Below are 15,376 nucleotides of genomic sequence, written 5' to 3' on the forward strand. Positions count from 1 at the left end.
AGAGGCTCAGAGGGTGAAGGGGTTAAAATATTAGTTTAGTATACCAGTATCTTTACTTTCTCTATATAATGTAGGAGTTCTTCACTCTGGCATGGACGACTCTAACAATGATCTGCAAAGAAGGACAGAAAAGAAAAATTAACATTCTTGCAGCCGGTGGAAGATTTGGTGTTGTAAAACTAATGGAGCCTAAAGTCGGATTATGCTATGGCGAGATAAAAGCTCATAAAAAGGCCATCTCCACCTTGTGTTTCAGCCCAACACAGGACACCTTTCTATTCAGTAAGTATGCAGTCAATTGTGGTTGGGGAGTTGGACATGTTGACTTTAAAAGGGAACCTGTCAGTTGATGTATGCTGTGGCGTTTGAGAGAAAAACATACTTTTAGCTTCTAGGGACCAAGCTACGCTATTGGTAAGCCGTACTGGTAAGGCCTCGGCAGTTTCTCCCTGCCCGCTGACAGTGACTTGACAAGTCTCTGCTTATATGTGCATATAGGCTTTGACGTGTCAGTCACTGTCAGTGGTCAGAGAGAAGCCGCCGGGCCTCACCTGTACGCCTTACCAATAGCATGGCTTGTGCCCAGAAGCTATTAAAAAGGTTGTCCACAACTTTTACATTGATGGCCTATCCTTAGGATAGGTCACAAATGTCTGCTCAATAGGATAAAGAGTTGCACACAAGTCACAATGTGTATGGGAATGATGAAAAGCAAAACTGCTATTGGAATACTAAACTGAAAAATACAATGAACTATCTGAAAAAGTGAAAAAACATGAAAAATGGAATATGCATAACTGCTATGAATAATAGGACTATAAGAGATGTTTAGCCATTGTATTGATCAATGCAAAAGAGCCCCGAAACCAACGCCAAGGTAATCTCTATTTTTGGGGTCCCTAGCCTATATGTAACCACACCTGCAGTTAAAAAACTTGCTCTGTATGGGAAGCAAAGGACCAAGCTATATATGTGAAGTGAAACAAATGGCTGTGGGTGGGGCAGGGTTCTCAGACAAAAAGTGCATACTAACTAAAGAATGTATGTTTGGAACACCAATGTTGTGAACATGGTGCAAGACTCAAAAAACATAACTATACAATAGGATAAAGAGTTGCACACAAGTCACAATGTGTATGGGAATGATGCATTGATCAATACAATGGCTAAACATCTCTTATATTCCTATTATTCATAGCAGTTACGAATATTCCATTTTTCATGCTTTTCCACTTTCTCAGATAGTCCATTGTATTTTTCAGTCTAGTATTCCCATAGCAGTTTTGATTTTCATCATTCCCATACACATTGTGACTTGTGTGCATCTCTTTATCCTATTGTATAGTTATGTTTTTCGAGTCTTGCACCATGTTCACACCATTGGTGTTCCAGACATAAATTCTTTAACAAATGCCTGATCAGCCAGGGTCTGACACCCTGCATCGCCGCTGATCAGCTGTTCTCGGTCCTGGTGGCGGCAGGAGGCAGCCGGAAATGCTCAGTTCCGGAGCTGCTCAGTCTTCTGATAGTGGCTGCAGCCGGGTACTGCACATGTGCCTCCCATTCTAATCAATAGCAGGTAGATGTGCAGTACTCTGCCGCGGCCACTATCAGAAGATGGAGCAGCATCGGAACTGAGCATTTCTGGCTGCCTGCTGCCACCGCTGGACTGAAAACAGCTGTCGGCAGGTTGTCGGACCGATGTAAAAGTAGTGGTCAAATCCTTTAAAAATGTTTTTCTCTAAAACTCGACAGCGTGTCAGTTAAACATATGTGGCTCTGATCATACAGTCAGTGGCTGATACATGCTGCCCAAACACTCAGCTGACAGGTTCCCTTTAGCAGTGAGCTTTTCTCAAGTGGTGTGTGCTTTAATTGTTTTAGATATGATTTTCACAGCTTTCAGTATGTATCTAAAAAGCTTGGGTATCTAAATCATTTTTTTCAGTAGAAGTTTGCCACCATCTTGTGAATGGCACGTCTTCTCGTTGACACCCCTGCACCACACATGCTTCTTATCCGCTAACGGAAGAAACATGCACGTTACTGCCGGGGGACATAGTGTTACTTTATTAGCACTTCAGTTTCTATGACTAGCACTCTGGTCTCTGCTCTACACGGACTGATCTCACACCGATCAGAGCAGAGTATCACCGTCATGGACCTTAGATGACTCTGATAATGTTATTATTTCTGATACGATACTTCTGGCGATGGTAATGGACTGTGAAGTGGCAAGGAAATCTCTTTATCATTTAGTAAAGCAATGTCCTAGGCAGCAGCGCTTGCGTTATCATTCACTAGGCAACAAGATCTTTTGAGAACATAGATCTGCAAGCGTAAAATTGTTTTTAAAAGTAAGAGGGGATTTTTCTATACTTTCGATCACTGAAACTCAATAAATATATAAAAAAATTTCCATCACATACTTTTTTTTTTTTTTTTTTTTTTTTTTACCCCACAATAACTCACTCCATAGGCTTCGAAAAAAAAGTAGAATTCCATTGGATTCCAAAAAAAATTCATTCCATATTTTTCTCAAGACTGTGCTGTAGTATATTGTGGGCTGATGGAAAAATTTAACATTGCGTACAATGTGAGCAAATTATGCTTCAGTGCCTATAGGGCATTTGGTGCACTTTATTATTATTATTATTATTATTATTATTATTATTATTTTCTTTGTCGCTCCTAATTGGGAGACCCAGACAATTGGGTGTATAGCTACTGCCTCCGGAGGCCACACAAAGTATTACACTTAAAAGTGTAAAGCCCCTCCCCTTCTGCCTATACACCCCCCGTGGGATCACGGGCTCCTCAGTTTTCAAGCTTTGTGCGAAGGAGGTCAGACATCCACGCATAGCTCCACTGTTTAGTCAGCAGCAGCTGCTGACTATATCGGATAGAAGAAAAGAGGACCCATACTAGGGTCCCCAGCATGCTCCCTTCTCACCCCACTTTTGTCGGCGGTGTTTGTTAAGGTTGAGGTGCCCATTGCGGGTACGGAGGCTGGAGCCCACATGCTGCATCCTTCCCCATCCCCCTTAGGGCTCTGGGTGAAGTGGGATTTTACCGGTCTCCAGGCACTGAGGCCGTGCTCCATCCACAGCCCCTGGGGAATCTGCTGGATATGGAGCTGAGTATCGTCAGGGACAGGGCCCTGCTACGTCAAGGTACTCTGTGTCCCCGTACAGACCGCGCGCAGACACACTACAGCATGGCTGGGTGTGTTAGTGCGCCGGGGACAACAGCGCTGCGCGCTTGTGCCACACTGCCTACAGCTTGCTGAGGGAGTTAATGTATTGCGAACTGCCGCGCCGGCCGCTGCTGGCAGTTTTACACTGCGGCGCGGCTGGGACTTGTGGTGCGCCGGGGACTTCCGCGCTGGCCGTGCATATTTGACGGCCGCGCTTATTACTCGAGTCCCCGGCTTTTGCGGCCTAGTTTCGTTTCGTTCCCGCCCCCAGGCCTGCCAGTCAGGGGAAGGGCGGGACGCTGTACAGAACGTCAGCGCCGAGGGCTGGAGTCTACTTTACATACTCCAGCCCTCACACTGAGCACAGTGGGACGCCAGTTTCCCGCACTTTGTCTGAGGCACGCCCACGGTCCGCCCCTCTTCACAGAACGCCGGCAGCCATTCCTGTGTGCAGTCTGAGCTGGAGAAGGGAGACACGTTCTGGGAGACCCAGGCACGGGATTCTGGCGACCACACACCCGCTTTTGAGCGGGCGGTAAGCGGCACCTACGGTGCTGACCCCACTAGTGCCGAAGTGTACAAGTGTACAACGGTCGCTGGTGATTCTTGGCTATATACCCTCCTAGATTGCTCAGAGGAGACAACAGCATGTCGTCCGCAAAAAGCAAGGGTGCCAAGGCACAGGCTTTCTATGCTGCTTGTACCGCATGTGAGGCTACTCTACCGGCAGGTTCCACTGACCCCCATTGTGTGCAGTGCTCGGCTCCTGTGGCACTTGCTCGGCCGGGGCCTCTGCTAGAGGTGACCCAGGGAGAACCACCTGTGAATACTGTCCAGGTGACGGGGACAGAGTTTGCAGTTTTTGCTGATAGATTGTCTGTGACTATGACTAAAATTCTAGAAACTTTGCAGTCTAGACCAGTAACTCAGACCATGGGCACGGTTGAATCACTGCCCCCTGGTCCCCCACAATTGGAACAGCTCCGGGCTCCGGGGATGTCCCATGCATCCCAGGGTGACGGCTCTGACACGGACGACAGTCCCAGACAGCCTAAGCGAGCTCGCTATGAGCGGCCCTCTACTTCATCACACTGGTCAGGGTCACAGCAGGAGGACTCTCTGTGTGATGAGGCGGAGGTAGCTGATCAGGATTCTGATCCTGAGACCGCTCTCAATTTGGATACTCCTGATGGTGACGCCATAGTCAATGATCTTATAGCGTCCATCAATAGAATGTTGGATATTTCTCCCCCAGCTCCTCCGGTGGAGGAGTCAGCTTCTCAGCAGGAGAAATTCCATTTCAGGTATCCCAAGCGTAAATTAAGTACTTTTCTGGATCACTCTGACTTTAGAGAGTCAGTCCAGAAACACCACGCTTATCCAGATAAGCGTTTCTCCAAACGGCTTAAGGATACACGTTATCCCTTTCCCCCTGACGTGGTCAAAGGCTGGACACAGTGTCCCAAGGTGGATCCTCCAATCTCCAGGCTTGCGGCTAGATCCATAGTTGCAGTGGAGGATGGGGCTGCACTTAAAGATGCCACTGACAGACAGATGGAGCTCTGGTTGAAATCCATCTATGAAGCTATCGGCGCGTCGTTTGCTCCTGCATTCGCAGCCGTATGGGCACTCCAAGCTATTTCAGCTGGTCTTACACAGATTGACACGGTCACACGTACATCTGTTCCGCAGGTGGCATCCTTAACCTCTCAAATGTCTGCATTTGCGTCTTACGCGATTAATACTGTTCTGGACTCTACGAGCCGTACGGCAGTGGCGTCCGCCAACTCCGTAGTTTTACGCAGAGCCTTGTGGTTAAGGGAATGGAAGGCAGATTCTGCTTCCAAAAAGTGCTTAACCAGTTTGCCATTTTCTGGTGACCGACTGTTTGGTGAGCGTTTGGATGAAATCATTAAACAGTCCAAGGGTAAGGATTCATCCTTACCTCAGCCCAGACAAAACAAACCCCAACAGAGGAGGGGACAGTCGGGGTTTCGGTCCTTTCGAGGCTCGGGCAGGTCCCAATTCTCCTCGTCCAAGAGGACTCAAAAGGATCAGAGGAGCTCAGATTCTTGGCGGGCTCAGTCACGCCCAAAAAAGACAGCCGGAAGACCCGCTACCAAGGCGGCTTCCTCATGACTTTCGGCCTCCTCTCTCCGCATCCTCGGTCGGTGGCAGGCTCTCCCGCTTTGGCGTCATTTGGCTGCCACAGGTCCAAGACCGTTGGGTGAGAGACATTCTGTCACACGGGTACAGGATAGAGTTCAGTTCTCGTCCTCCAACTCGATTCTTCAGAACGTCTCCGCCTCCCGACCGAGCCGATGCTCTTCTGCAGGCGGTGTGCACTCTAAAGGCAGAAGGAGTGGTGATCCCTGTTCCTCTTCAGCAGCAAGGTCACGGTTTTTACTCCAATTTGTTTGTGGTACCAAAAAAGGACGGGTCCTTCCGTCCCGTTCTGGACCTAAAACTTCTCAACAAGCACGTGAAAACCAGACGGTTCCGGATGGAATCCCTCCGCTCCGTCATCGCCGCAATGTCTCAAGGAGATTTCCTAGCATCAATAGACATCAAGGATGCTTATCTCCACGTACCGATTGCTCCAGAGCATCAGCGTTTTCTACGCTTCGTTATAGGAGACGAACACCTTCAGTTCGTAGCCCTGCCTTTCGGTCTGGCGACAGCCCCACGGGTCTTCACCAAGGTCATGGCAGCAGTAGTTGCAGTCCTGCACTCTCAGGGACACTCTGTGATCCCTTACTTAGACTATCTGCTTGTCAAGGCGCCCTCTCAAGAGGCATGCCAACACAGCCTGAACGTTGCGCTGGAGACTCTCCAGAGTTTCGGGTGGATCATCAACTTTTCCAAGTCAAATCTAACCCCGACCCAATCGCTAACATATCTTGGCATGGAGTTTCATACTCTCTAAGCGATAGTGAAGCTTCCGCTGGTCAAACAGCGTTCACTACAGACAGGGGTGCAATCTCTCCTTCAAGGTCAGTCACACCCCTTGAGACGCCTCATGCACTTCCTAGGGAAGATGGTAGCAGCAATGGAGGCAGTCCCTTTCGCGCAGTTTCATCTGCGTCCACTACAATGGGACATTCTCCGCCAATGGGACGGGAAGTCGAAGTCCCTCGACAGGAACGTCTCCCTTTCTCAGGCGGCCAAGGAATCCCTTCGGTGGTGGCTTCTTCCCACCTCATTGTCAAAAGGAAAGTCCTTCCTACCCCCTTCCTGGGCGGTGGTCACGACAGACGCGAGTCTATCGGGGTGGGGAGCAGTTTTTCTCCATCACAGGGCTCAAGGTACGTGGACTCAGCAAGAGTCCACCCTTCAGATCAATGTTCTGGAAATCAGAGCAGTGTATCTTGCCCTACAAGCCTTCCAGCAGTGGCTGGAAGGCAAGCAGATCCGAATTCAGTCGGACAACTCCACAGCGGTGGCATACATCAACCACCAAGGAGGAACACGCAGTCGGCAAGCCTTCCAGGAAGTCCGGCGGATTCTGACGTGGGTGGAAGACACGGCATCCACCATATCCGCAGTTCACATCCCAGGCGTGGACAACTGGGAAGCAACTTCCTCAGTCGCCAGGGTATGGACGCAGGGGAATGGTCTCTTCACCCGGACGTGTTTCAGGAGATCTGTCGCCGCTGGGGGATGCCGGACGTCGACCTAATGGCGTCTCGGCACAACAACAAGGTCCCGGTTTTCATGGCACGGTCTCACGATCACCGAGCTCTGGCGGCGGACGCCTTAGTTCAAGATTGGTCGCAGTTCCGGCTTCCTTATGTGTTCCCACCTCTGGCACTGTTGCCCAGAGTGCTGCGCAAGATCAGGTCCGACTGCCATCGCGCCATTCTCGTCGCTCCAGACTGGCCAAGGAGGTCGTGGTACCCGGATCTGTGGCACCTCGCGGTGGGCCAACCGTGGGCACTACCAGACCGACCAGACTTGCTGTCTCAAGGGCCGTTTTTCCATCGGAATTCTGCGGCCCTGAACCTGACTGTGTGGCCATTGAGTCCTGGATCCTAGCGTCTTCAGGATTTTCTCAGGAGGTCATTGCCACCATGAGACAGGCTAGAAAACCAACCTCCGCCAAGATATACCACAGGACGTGGAAGATATTCTTATCTTGGTGCTCTGCTCAGGGAGTTTCTCCCTGGCCTTTTGCATTGCCTACTTTTCTTTCCTTCCTGCAATCCGGTTTGGAAAAAGGTTTGTCGCTCAGCTCCATCAAGGGACAAGTCTCAGCGCTATCTGTATTTTTTCAGAAGCGCCTAGCACGACTTCCTCAGGTACGCACGTTCCTGCAAGGGGTTTGTCATATCGTCCCTCCTTACAAGCGGCCGTTAGAGCCCTGGGATCTGAACAGGGTTCTAATTGCTCTCCAGAAGCCGCCTTTCGAGCCTATGAGGGATGTTTCCCTTTCTCGCCTTTCACAGAAAGTCGCTTTTCTAGTTGCGGTCACGTCTCTTCGGAGAGTGTCCGAGCTAGCAGCGCTATCATGCAAATCTCCCTTCCTGGTGATTCACCAGGACAAGGTGGTTCTGCGCCCGATTCCGGAGTTTCTCCCTAAGGTGGTATCCCCCTTTCATCTAAATCAGGATATCTCCTTGCCTTCTTTGTGTCCTCATCCAGTTCATCAATGTGAAAAGGATTTGCATTTGTTGGATCTGGTGAGAGCACTCAGAATCTACATTTCCCGCACGGCGCCCCTGCGTCGCTCGGATGCACTCTTTGTCCTTGTCGCTGGTCAGCGTAAAGGGTCGCAAGCTTCCAAATCCACCCTGGCTCGGTGGATCAAGGAACCAATTCTTGAAGCCTACCGTTCTGCTGGGCTTACGGTTCCCTCGGGGCTGAAGGCCCATTCTACCAGAGCCGTGGGTGCGTCCTGGGCATTACGGCACCAGGCTACGGCTCAGCAGGTGTGCCAGGCGGCTACCTGGTCGAGTCTGCACACTTTTACCAAGCATTATCAGGTGCATACCTACGCTTCGGCGGACGCCAGCCTAGGTAGACAAGTCCTTCAGGCGGCGGTTGCCCACCTGTAGGAAAGGGCTGTTTTACGGTCCTATCACGAGGGGTTATGTTACCCACCCAGGGACTGCTTTTGGACGTCCCAATTGTCTGGGTCTCCCAATTAGGAGCGACAAAGAAGGGAATTTTGTTTACTTACCGTAAATTCCTTTTCTTCTAGCTCCAATTGGGAGACCCAGCACCCGCCCTGTTTTTCTTAGGGATTTTTGCTTTTTCGGGTTCACATGTTGTTCATGTTGAATGGTTTCGGTTCTCCGAGGTTTCTTCGGATTGAATTGTTCTTAAACCAGTTATTGGCTTTCCTCCTTCTTGCTTTTGCACTAAAACTGAGGAGCCCGTGATCCCACGGGGGGTGTATAGGCAGAAGGGGAGGGGCTTTACACTTTTAAGTGTAATACTTTGTGTGGCCTCCGGAGGCAGTAGCTATACACCCAATTGTCTGGGTCTCCCAATTGGAGCTAGAAGAAAAGGAATTTACGGTAAGTAAACAAAATTCCCTTCATTATTATTATTATTTATAATAAAGTTTTATTTCTATAGCGCCAACATATTCCGCAGTGCTGTGCACTTGAAGAAAAGCTATGAGAAATCAGATTTTATTCTCAAGAATGTTAACTACGAGGATCAAGGATGGTCCATATGTGTTGATCTGAAAGTTCGTTGATGTTTGGGCAGCAAGGCGCATACATAAAGTATGCTTGCTTTTTGTGTGACTGGGATAGCCAGGATTGAAAACTTCACTGGGTCCAAAAAAGTTGGCTTAAAAGAACATAGTTGCGGAAAATTTAGTTGTTCTCTTGCCACCACTCCACATTAAAGTGAACCTGTGAGGTCCAATGCGCATCCAGAACCACGAGCAGTTCTGGGTGCATATTTCTAATCCCTGCCTAACCGTCCCAGTAGCATACATAAAGAGATCTTTAGAAAAAGTATTTTTCTTTATCGTTCCTTTGGGAGACCCATACCATGGGTGTTTAGCTTCTGCCTCCGGAGGACACACAAAGTATTACACTTAAAAGTGTAGCTCCTCCCTCTGAGCTTATACACCCCCTGGTAGCCAGTCCTAGCCAGTTTATCGCTTTGTGTCAGGAGGCATACATCCACACATGCATTCTCATCTGATTTGTTTGACTTTTGGAAAGAGTTTGAAGAAAAGCGGGTCCATGTCTGGACTCCCGGCATGTCCCTTCTCACCCCACTGTGTCGGCGGTGTTGTTAAGGTTGATTTACAAGGCTGCAGCCTTACATGCCGCGCTCCTTCACCATCCCTTCTGGGCTCTGGCTTGAAGTGGGAGCCAGCACGGTCTCCATGCCTGGCAGGAGTCCGGTCTCCATCCACAGCCCCTTGAGGATTCTGTTGGACCGGAGCACTCATCCCCAGGGACATGGCCCTGCGTCTCAGCAGCTAAGTACCTGAGACGTTTATGTTGGGGGTCCCGGTTCTTTATTGTAAGGGGAGAGTATGCTGTATGTGATTGTTTTAACTTTTCCGGCGGATTCTCTAGCTTTTGCCTGAGAACCGCGCCGATGGTGCCTGCTTGTCGGCCTCGCCGCTTAAATTTAGGCCCCGGCTTCGCCGGAGGCCTAGTTTCATTTTCCTGCCCTCGCATGTCACTCATGCAGAGGGACAGGTTCGGCTCCTCCCGGCGGCCGTTCTACACAGGGGAGGGACACTCCCCACTGCTGGAGCGTCCCTCCTTCCCTGCAGGTCTCTATAGCCCTCCAGTTCCCGCTCTTTTATAGGAACGCCCCCTAGTCATTTCTCAGGCAGAGTTCACTCTGCTCTGGGACATCCTGCATTCTGCCTCTCTGCTGAGGTGCTGCGACTGGGGGACCGGGCTTCGGGATCTGGAGGGCACACAACACCGCGCTCAGCGGTCTGGTAAGCCACAGCCGGTCTCCGGTTGTGGACCTATGTATATTCTCCCTGGGTTCATTCTCTGCAAAGCCCCCACTCCAGCAGCATGTCTCACACAAGGAGCAAGGCCCAGTGGTCTCTCAGGCTGCTGCTGTACCTGTGATTGAACCCCCGGCCTGGGTAGAGTCCTTTTCTAGGTCCATATCCCAGTCATTTGCTGAGTCCATGGGACTTTTGTCCAGGACTTTGATGAATATGCATCAGCCCCCCTCACAGGGTGCCTCTAATACTCTTGACAGAGGACTCCTATCTTCTGACCTCCGTCCATCAGAGCTCACGGAGGATTCATCATCTGATCCCAGACCCCGTCCTTCTAAGAGAAGGCGCAGGGTTTCCTCCCCCTCCCCAACCCACGGCTCTGTCTCAAGAGCGGACTCTCAAGATGAGGAGGATGCCCTCACTGGGGGCTCGGAGGCTATGTATCCCATCGATTTCTCTGAGGGTGACTCAGATCTTAGTGATTTGATTGCTTCTATTAATTCTGTGCTGGATCTCAATCCGCCAGTGTCAGAGGAGCAACTCTCTTTGGCAGAAAAACATCAGTTTACCTCGCCTAAGAGAGTGAAGAGTGTGTTCTTTAACCACTCCAGTTTTCAGACCGCTGTGACCAAACCCAGGGCCTGCCCTGACAAACGCTTTCCAAAGCGTGGTTCTGATGACCGGTTTCCATTTCCACCTGAGGTGGTCAAGGAGTGGTCTCACTCCCCAAAGGTAGCCTAGACACCGGAGGGTCTATCAGCCCGGACCGTTGTGTCGGTGGCTGACGGCACCTCACTTAAGGATTCCACTGACCGTCAGATTGACCTTCTGGCCAAATCTGTGTACGAAGCTGCGGGGGCCGCGTTTTCCCCGTCTTTTCCAGCAGTGTAGGCTCTCAAAGCCATCTCTGCTTCTCAAGAGGAGATGCATTCCCTCACCAAGGAATCTATGCCTGAGATGGTTACCTTAACTGCTCAGGCTGCAGCCTTTTCATCTTATGCCATGTCTGCCATGCTAGAGGCTGCTCACCGCACTTCGGTGGCTTCAGCTAATTCTCTTGTTATCCGCAGGATTTTGTGGCTTCGAGAGTGGAAGGCAGATGCTTCTTCCAAGAAGTTTCTTGCTGGGCTCCCTTTTGCTGGTTCACGGCTGTTTGGTGAACAGCTGGATGAAATCATTAAAGAAGCTACTGGCGGGAAGAGTACTTCCATGCCACAAACCAAGACCAGGAAACCTGCCCAGGGTAGGAATCAATCGAGGTTTCGTTCCTTTCGTTCCTCCAACTGGTCATCCTCTAAGCCTTCCGCCTCGTCCGCTAACTCAGCCAAGGATCAGAAATCCAACTGGCACCCAAAAGCGCGTCCGCAGAAGACCGCAGGAGGTTCTGCCACTAAGGCAGCTTCCTCATGACTCTCGGCCCGCTCCAGCCACGTCCTTAGTCGGTGGCAGGCTCTCCCACTTTGGCGACGCTTGGTTAAAGCAAGTCTCCGATCAGTGGGTGAGAGACATCATATCTCACGGCTACAGGATAGAATTCTCTTCCAGCCCTCCAAACAGATTTTTTTCTCAACTCCCCCCTGCTCCAAGGTCGCCGCCTTCTCGCAGGCCGTGGCGTCCTTGCAGGCAAACGGAGTGATTGTCCCAGTTCCCGCTCAGGAACGGTTCAGAGGTTTTTACTCAAATCTCTTCTTAGTTCCAAAAAAGGACGGTACCTTCCGGCCCATCCTGGATCTCAAGCTTCTCAACAAGCATGTCCGTGTGCGGCATTTTCGCATGGAGTCTCTGCGATCAGTCATTGCCTCTATGACCCAAGGGGAGTTCCTGGCGTCCATCGACATCAGAGATGCCTATCTACATGTGCCAATCGCAGTGTCACATCAGTGTTGGTTACGTTTTGCGATAGGAGAGGATCATTTCCAATTCGTGGCTCTCCCCTTCGGGTTAGCCATGGCCCCTCGGGTATTCTCCAAGGTCATGGCGGCAGTGATTGCGGTCCTGCACCTCCAGGGGTTAGCAGTGCTTCCTTATCTGGATGACCTTCTGGTCAAGGGTACATCCAACGCAGACTGTCAGCGGAGTGTTTCGCTCACTCTCGCCACCCTAGCCCAATTCGGGTGGATTGTCAATCTTCCCAAATCCACTCTGACTCCGACCCAGAGTCTCACGTACCTAGGGATGCAGTTCGAGACTTTGCCGGCACTTGTGAAGTTGCCCTTAATCAAACAGCAGTCTCTCCGGCTAGCGGTGCGCTCTCTCCTGAGGCCCCGCCGTTATTCCCTCAGGCGACTGATGCAGGTGCTGGGTCAAAGGGTGGCCTCTATGGAGGCGGTTCCCTTTGCCCAGTTCCATCTGCGTCCTCTGCAGCTGGACATTCTCCGCTGTTGGGACAAGCGGCCTTCCTCCTTACAGAGGTTAGTGGCTCTGTCGCCACGGACCAGGAGCTCTCTTCAGTGGTGGCTTCGACCCCTCTCCCTGTCCCAAGGGCGCTCCTTCCTGACTCCATCCTGGGTGATTCTCACCACGGATGCCAGCCTTTCCGGCTGGGGAGCGGTACATCTCCACCACAGAGCACAGGGCACTTGGACTCCGTCCGAGTCAGCCCTTTCAATCAATGTACTGGAAACCAGAGCTGTGCTTCTAGCTCTCCTAGCCTTTCACCACCTGTTGGCGGGCAGGCACATTCGAGTCCAGTCACACAACGCGACAGCGGTTGCCTACATCAATCACCAAGGCGGGACACGCAGCCGCCTGGCAATGTTGGAGGTCCAACGCATTCTTCAATGGGCGGAGGACTCCAAGTCCACCATATCCGCAGTCCACATCCCTGGCGTAGAAAACTGGGAGGCAGATTATCTCAGCCGTCAATCCGTGGACGGTGGCGAGTGGTCCCTGCACCCGGCAGTGTTTCAGTCAATCTGCCGCAAGTGGGGCACTCCGGACGTGGACCTAATGGCATCCCGTCACAACAACAGGGTTCCGGTTTACGTGGCTCGCTCCCACGATCCTCAGGCCTTTGCCGCGGACGCTCTGGTTCAAGACTGGTCCCAGTTTCGTCTGTCCTACGTGTTTCCCCCTCTAGCTCTCTTGCCCAGAGTCCTGCGCAAGATCAGAATGGATGGCCGTCGAGTCTTCCTCATTGCACCGGACTGGCCCAGGCGAGCTTGGTATCCGGACCTGCTCCAACTGTCCGTGGAGATGCCGTGGCATCTTCCGGACCGTCCAGACCTGCTCTCGCAAGGTCCGTTATTCTGCGGCACTCAAATTGACGGCGTGGCTCTTGAGTCCTGGATTTTGACGGCTTCTGGTATTCCTCCTGAAGTCATCTCCACTATGACTCAGGCCCGTAAGTCTTCCTCCGTCAAGATCTATCACAGGACTTGGAAAAGTTTCCTGTCCTGGTGTCGCTCTTCCGGCCATTCTCCTTGGCCATTCTCGTTGCCGACCCTTCTGTCTTTTTTACAGTCCGGTCTGCAGCTAGGACTGTCCCTCAACTCTCTCAAGGGACAAGTCTCAGCTCTATCAGTGCTGTTCCAGCGGCGTCTCGCCCGGCTGGCTCAGGTCCGCACCTTCATGCAAGGTGCGTCTCACATCATTCCACCTTATCGGCGGCCCTTGGATCCCTGGGACCTTAACTTGGTCCTCACGGTATTGCAGAAACCCCCTTTCGAGCCCCTTAGGGAGGTTTCTTTGTATCGTCTTTCTCAAAAGGTGGCCTTTCTAGTTGCCATAACTTCTCTCAGGAGAGTCTCTGATTTGGCTGCGCTCTCCTCGGAGTCACCTTTTTTGGTTTTTCACCAAGACAAGGTAGTTCTCCGTCCGACACCGGACTTTCTTCCTAAGGTGGTCTCTCCCTTCCACCTTAACCAGGATATTTCCTTGCCTTCCTTCTGTCCGGCCCCTGTTCATCGCTTTGAGAAAGCGCTGCATACTCTAGATCTGGTGCGTGCTCTCCGGATTTATGTGTCTCGCACCGCTGCGCTTAGGCGGTGCACCTCTCTTTTTGTGCTAACCACAGGGCGGCGCAAGGGTCTCTCTGCTTCTAAGCCGATCTTGACCCGTTAGATTAGATCGACCATTTCGGACGCCTACCAGAGTACTCAGGTGCCTCCCCCGCCGGGGATCAAGGCACATTAGACCAGAGCTGTCGGTGCCTCTTGGGCTTTCAGGCACCAGGCTACGGCTCAACAAGTCTGTCAGGCTGCCACTTGGACTAGCCTGCATACCTTCTCGAAGCACTACCAAGTGCATGCTCATGCTTCGGCAGATGCGAGCTTGGGCAGACGCATCCTTCAGGCGGCTGTCGCCCATTTGTGAAGTTAGGTTCCGCCTACTTCTTAGTTTTTCTGTTTATTCCCACCCAGGGACAGCTTTGGAACGTCCCATGGTCTGGGTCTCCCAAAGGAACGATAAAGAAAAAGAGAATTTTGTTACTTACCATAAATTCTTTTTCTTATAGTTCCGTATTGGGAGACCCAGCTCCCTCCCTGTTGCCTGTTGGCAATTTTCTTGTTCCGTGTGTTATCACCGGCTGTTGTCGTGGACAGAGTCTCCGGTTGTTCCGGTTCTTACTCGGTTCTACTTGTGGGTGGCTATTCTCCTTCAGCTTTTGCACTAAACTGGCTAGGACTGGCTACCAGGGGGTGTATAAGCTCAGAGGGAGGAGCTACACTTTTAAGTGTAGTACTTTGTGTGTCCTCCGGAGGCAGAAGCTAAACACCCATGGTCTGGGTCTCCCAATACGGAACTATAAGAAAAAGAATTTACGGTAAGTAACAAAATTCTCTTTTTTTTTTTAAACTTTGAATTTTTATTGAGATTTTCAATTTACGTTTTTCATACATAAAATAAAACATAAAATTCACAATTCTTATCGAACCTAGACAAACAATGACAGGACAGGTGAGGAGGGTTAGGAGGGGAGAGGAGAAATAGGAGGGAAGAGGGAAGGGTTTCAAGAGTCCATGCTCCTTCCATAGGACCCATAGGCCTCAGTCTCACAGATCCTCCTGTCCCGCAAAGTAGTCCCATGGTGCCCACACGGCCTGGAAGCGGTCAACTGTGTCATGCAATAGTGCCGTGAGATGTTCCATGCGTCTAACGTCCAGTAATCTATACTTGAGGCTCTGGAGTGAGGGTGTCACTGGCTGCCTCCAATTCTTTGCAATTAAGCATCTGGCCGCCGTAAGGATGTGGGACAAAAGCTTAGAGGCCGTTTTTCCCAATCCCCCATTCCCAAGACCCAG

At 51.1% G+C, this 15,376-nt stretch overlaps 1 protein-coding gene across 3 annotated transcripts in view; it reads left to right on the top strand.

Moving 5' to 3' along the window:
* The window catches only part of LRWD1 (leucine rich repeats and WD repeat domain containing 1), a 101,049-nt gene that overhangs the window by 46,105 nt on the left and 39,568 nt on the right, over positions 1–15,376 (top strand). For all 3 annotated transcript variants that reach the window (XM_075335310.1, XM_075335312.1, XM_075335311.1), the window contains exon 10: positions 75–282. In XM_075335310.1, coding sequence (XP_075191425.1) covers positions 75–282 — 208 coding nt within the window. The remainder of the gene's footprint in view (positions 1–74; positions 283–15,376) is intronic.

The sequence above is a fragment of the Anomaloglossus baeobatrachus genome, chromosome 2, assembly GCF_048569485.1.
Source record: "Anomaloglossus baeobatrachus isolate aAnoBae1 chromosome 2, aAnoBae1.hap1, whole genome shotgun sequence".
NCBI lineage: Eukaryota > Metazoa > Chordata > Amphibia > Anura > Aromobatidae > Anomaloglossus > Anomaloglossus baeobatrachus.